The sequence below is a fragment of the Lygodium microphyllum genome, chromosome 6 (genome assembly GCF_053477565.2).
Source record: "Lygodium microphyllum isolate KBCC chromosome 6, Lygodium_microphyllum_v1.1.10, whole genome shotgun sequence".
In the NCBI taxonomy this organism is placed as follows: domain Eukaryota; kingdom Viridiplantae; phylum Streptophyta; class Polypodiopsida; order Schizaeales; family Lygodiaceae; genus Lygodium; species Lygodium microphyllum.
In genome coordinates this window covers 38,548,609-38,553,512 of record NC_141140.1, presented here as the reverse complement: position 1 = coordinate 38,553,512, position 4,904 = coordinate 38,548,609, and the positions used below count along the sequence as shown (strand labels likewise).

Genomic DNA, 4,904 nt, shown 5'->3' with positions numbered 1-4,904 from the left:
CTGAAGTCAAGAGAGCACACTCACAAGTCCATACATTTGCTCGTGGCGCACGTTCTCGAGTCCATACATTCACGCGTGGCGCAGCTCTTATGAGGTGGAGTTTGAGAAATGGGGAATTCACAAGGGGGACAACGCGTGAAGGTTGGAATATAGGTGTGAAAGGAACCATGTTGTTATTGATATGATTGTTACTAATTGCAAGCTGCCAGTCATGAAGTTGCAGGTGGTATGGGACACAATAAGCCAAGATCTTGGCGATGGAGACATGATAGTGGATTGCTGACTCAATGAACGAATGAATGCAAAGACGTATTGCTGTTACCGGTCCTTTGTTTTAAGTCCGGATGAAATGCCCGATATTCTTCTGCTCTGATAGGAAGAAGTTTTCCTTCGCTCATGCTCCGCTTTCCTGTTTATATTCCTTCGTTTAAGCTCCCCTGTCATTCCCAGGGTTCTTCTTTCCTGCCATGACTGAGCCCAGACACCAGCATGGTCCCAAGATAAAGAAAAGGAAGGTAAGCCATCCCTCTTATGTGGATGATTACGGTTATTATCGCATAAGCTTTCCATCTGCTTCCATTGTTAATCACAAGGTTCCAGGTCAGTTGAATCTAGTCTATCCCCCTGGTGAGGACTTACAGGGTAGCAATGAGCTTGAGCTTGGGCAGCCATTTGAGCAGGCATCATGCAGCAGTGGGCAGCCCAGAAACAGGCCCGCCTCTGCCTGTCATCATACCCAACCATCTGTTGCCAAGCTTGATACCGGGGGCACCGCTGCGCATCCCTTAAAGATGCTTGCCTTGTGTCAGAATGATGGGGAACAGACCATCGATGCGGCACATGCTGGGACACTCGATGCAAAGAAGACTGTCTCAAGCCTTGGATATAACAGCCTCAAAGATTGCATGGAATCCGTTTTGGGAGAGCTCCATGATGCAAGCCAGAAGCTGCTCCAATGGATGAAGCAAGAAATGCAGATTCTTGCATGTAGCCCATCTGCAAACAAGGGCACTCACCGCAGTGAACAGGTTGGATCTGAAAAAAGGGACTCAAGGCTTGATAATGGCCTTAAGTTGGGGTTTCCTGTTAAAAAGACCTTGCGACAGGGTAATGTGGCTCATGAGGTTGAAAGCTCTGGTGGGGGCAGCATGAATCTCCAGTTTCTCAATGATTCTGTAGCTAAAGAGGACTTTGTCTCGTCCAATAACATGAATGCTAAGATGAATATTGGTGCTGAAAAAGGCTTGGATGGAGCTCCTTCTCACTGTAAGAGTGAAGTGTATGATGTGCATCCCACAGTCTGCCTTGTAGATGCAAGGAAGAATGCTGTTGTCAATGCAGACTTACAGAGTCCCGCTGCCGATGGCAGTGATCAGTTCGAGTTTAGTAAAGCTAGTAATTGTGTTGGCAGAGGCATGAACAGAGTGTTTGCCCCTGAGACAAAAGCTGTGGTGGATGACATGGGATTTGCAACTGGCTCAGGAGAACCAAGTGATGGCCTGGATCTGTGTTTCAAGAATGAGGGCAATAGCATTAAAGAGGAATTTGAATCTAGCAAAGAAAGTACTGGCATTGTGAAGAAAGTTGATGTGGTTTCTCCTGAACACAGGAGCAGGCCTACAAATGTAGAAGGTTTATGGGAGAAGAATGAGAGGTTTGATGATTTAGGTGACAATATGCAGGGCATGGACAATGGCATAGCACAAAACAATTGCAGTAAGACAAGCACTCATCCAAATAAGAGCTTGGGTAAAATGGATCAAGATACCACTGGTGCAATATTTCATATTGGCTATAGTGCTAGCTTGAGAGAAGAAAGCAATGAAGGTGCTAGTTTAGAGAGTGCCAACAATGAAAGGTACGATTTTGGCTTTGGTAAGGGAAAGGCTGATGTGGAAAGGGGTACAGGTTTGGATCCTCTCAAGTCTAAGAGTACTCTCTTCGATGTTGGATTTACAGCAGATCGTAGAGCTACTAGCTTGGTAGAAGCAAACAAGCAGGCTATTTGTTCTACTGCTTTTCAACAAAATGCAGCAGTTTCAATGGTCGGGAATCACCGAAGAGAAAAACACTTGGATGTGGCCAGTGGTTTTTCAATGCAGTGCAGCCAACTGGGAGACAACTGTGAGAGAGAAGATTCTTACGTCTACAACAGACTTGGGTTTGGCCTGCAATGTGAAGGTGAGATGGCAATGACTTTCAAAGGTTCAGCACCTGTGAATCGGCATGAAGCAATGCCAGAAAATGTGGATGATTTGAATTCTGCTGAGCTTTTCAATTTCATGACTTCCTCCATCAGTGGTGGAAAGCTCTTTGGAAGAATTCCAAGTTCTGAAGAATGCAAGGCAAGCTTCTTGAGCATGCACAATCAAAGCACCTGTGAAATGCAGAGTCCCGTCGCGGTGAACTCTATGTGGGACATCTTAACGTCAAGAAGTCATACGATGCATGATTTGAAAGTCTTTCAGTCTGATTATGGTTCTCACAGCAAGTTTGTAGACATGGGACTACAAAGTGGTAGGACTATCAATCATGCATTGTATGGTCCAAAGGCTGCTCATGATAGTATCACCTCTCATAACAAATCTGGAAATGGAGGAATGGATCTGTATCAAGGATGGACTAATAATACAATGCATCCCTCACTTTGTGTGCCGAATTGTGGTCCAACTGTGGGTATGCGATTTACAGCACGACAAACTGTGCCTACCTCCTCTGGCTCTTATATGTCTGCGTTACTAGGTGCACCTGGTCAGTTACCAATGCCAAGTTCATCAAACCTGCATACATTTCTAGGCCTGAATGTCAATGGTCTACCTGGAGCGGCTAGCAATCGACATGCCTTCCCAGATATCAACATGTAAATACTCTGCTTATCGCTGTCCTGGAGGTCGTAATTGGGAAATCTTATTAAGCCTTCTTAAATCGCATTCAATTGCACTCTGATGTAGGATGGTATTCAGTTTTTGTGACTCATGGTTATCAGTGACCAGAAGACAACAGGTTGGTAAGATGGTTCAAGGGTGAAGTTTTTGCTGAAGCATTTCCTTTTTCCTTTTTGGAGCAAGTGCTTCTCAATGAAAATGTACTGATGTATGTCTGCAAGGATATAAAATTGAGTTGGCTTTGTGGGCATTTCCCCTGTTTAGCACCATTGAAAGTTGACTACATTATTCTACCATGAGTTCAAAATTCTTCCAGATTACTGTCACATGCAATGTTGTTGCAAGGGAGTTAAGCTCCTTCAAAGATGTAAAACATTATGAGAGTGAAGGTGATGATATCCATGGAGTTCATGCAGTTGGGATACACTTTAGGGTGAAGTGTTTATGTAGGCTTGTACATGATTGTATGGATCTATGTAATCTTGTCTATTGAAATTAAAAACACAATGTGCAAAACCCATCTCCCTTGCCTTTTGTCTTGATGGTGTTCTTGTGTTTGGGTTATCTGCAAGCACGAGATCAAACCACAAAATTTTAAATGTAAATATGAATATTTATTTCTAGCCATGGTAAGAGGGTTGAGTTTGGAGTTGTGTGAGGTTGCAGATTACAAAAGAGTGAAGAACCGGGTGTGGTGAAGCTTCTCTCTAATTTTTTATATTTTTATTTTATCATTGTCGTGCTTGGTGGTGGATGTGAAGAAGTGACATTGGATTGTGTTGCTTGGGTCGTGGAACAATCTTGGAGCCTTCAAACTAAAATATGGAAAGGTAAGTTGGCGAGTTCACTACACCTTGAAGTCCTTCAAACTTTTAAACTAAAATATGGAAAGGTAAGTTGATGAGTTCACTATACCTTGAAGTTAGTTTTATGTTTTTACTTTCTTGGGTTGGAGAGAAGGATGCATGGTTGGTTAGAGTGGAGTGTTGAGAAAATGAGGTGGTATTGTTACCAAAGTGAGTTGAGACTTTTTAAATGATAGTTCATTTAATGTTTGAAATATTGTGTAGTTAGCATAACATTTTAGTTTTGTTATTGGGACCTAGGATTGTGCAGCTACCAAGGTTTTCATTCTTATTGTATGACAAACTAGAAGGCTTGGTACCAAGTACAATTGGATTTGTCAGGGAGATTGATTGATTACGTTTGTATCTTGCATGCTTTGAATATGCATGGTTAGGTTGGAAGGTTTCATAGGTGATAAGGAGAAGGAAAAGTGAAAATTAATGAAGTGGAGAAAGACAAAAATAAGACTAAATGGAATCAAGAAAGGGAACACAAACACAAAAAGATCAACAAAAACATATTTTAAAAAAACACACAAACTCAAACAAGATCCTAAAACATAAACTCAAGCGCTTCAAGAATCCAAGGGTTGAAGGAATAGGAGGGGAAGAGGTAAGGTTGAAGGAATGAAAGGAAAGAGATAAGGAGAAGAGGTTAAGGTTTTTTGGTTTTTTCTCTTAGACGGTTTTTCACAAAGGATTGAAGAAAGGAGACAAGACTTGTAATGGAAAGATAAACAAATTAAAACATGAGGTCACCCGAATCTACAAACAGACCTCTACTTGAATGGAATGTAATTGATGATAAATTGTGTTAACTGATATTGAACTAGTTGGTTTGCCATGGAGCATGCAAGTGGTGTCTTCTAGCTAGACAACTTGGTTGAGTTTTTGAATAGTGTGCATGTGTTTTTCCTCATGGAGTGTGCATGCATTTTTTCTTTGTAGTGTGTGTAGGCGACAAGGCAACATTTCTAGCATGACAACATTTTCTAGCTACCAATGTGGGCATGTGTTTCCAACGACGTTTTCACTAGCTTGGTGGCATCTTCCAGTTGCCAATGTGGGCATGCATTTCCAATTATGGCATTTTCCTACTACATAGTGTGCATTTGGCTTAGCGATACGTCAAGTTGCGGCTCAAAATTTGCCTACTGAGGTCGATTAAAAGACA

The 4,904-nt window shown here is 42.0% G+C and overlaps 1 protein-coding gene across 2 annotated transcripts; it reads left to right on the top strand.

Moving 5' to 3' along the window:
* Positions 1-200: 200 nt before the first annotated feature.
* On the top strand, positions 201-3,493 carry LOC148034478 (uncharacterized). 2 transcript variants are annotated; one of them, XM_087679426.1, is made up of 2 exons: positions 202-515; positions 601-3,492. In XM_087679426.1, the coding sequence occupies exon 2, from the start codon at positions 792-794 to the stop codon at positions 2,862-2,864; it is 2,073 nt and encodes a 690-aa protein (XP_087535552.1). In that variant the 5' UTR covers positions 202-515; positions 601-791; the 3' UTR covers positions 2,865-3,492. The 2 variants fall into 2 exon arrangements, with proteins under 2 accessions (XP_087535551.1, XP_087535552.1); XM_087679425.1 differs by having other exon boundaries at positions 201-3,493.
* The last annotated feature ends 1,411 nt before the right edge of the window (positions 3,494-4,904 follow it).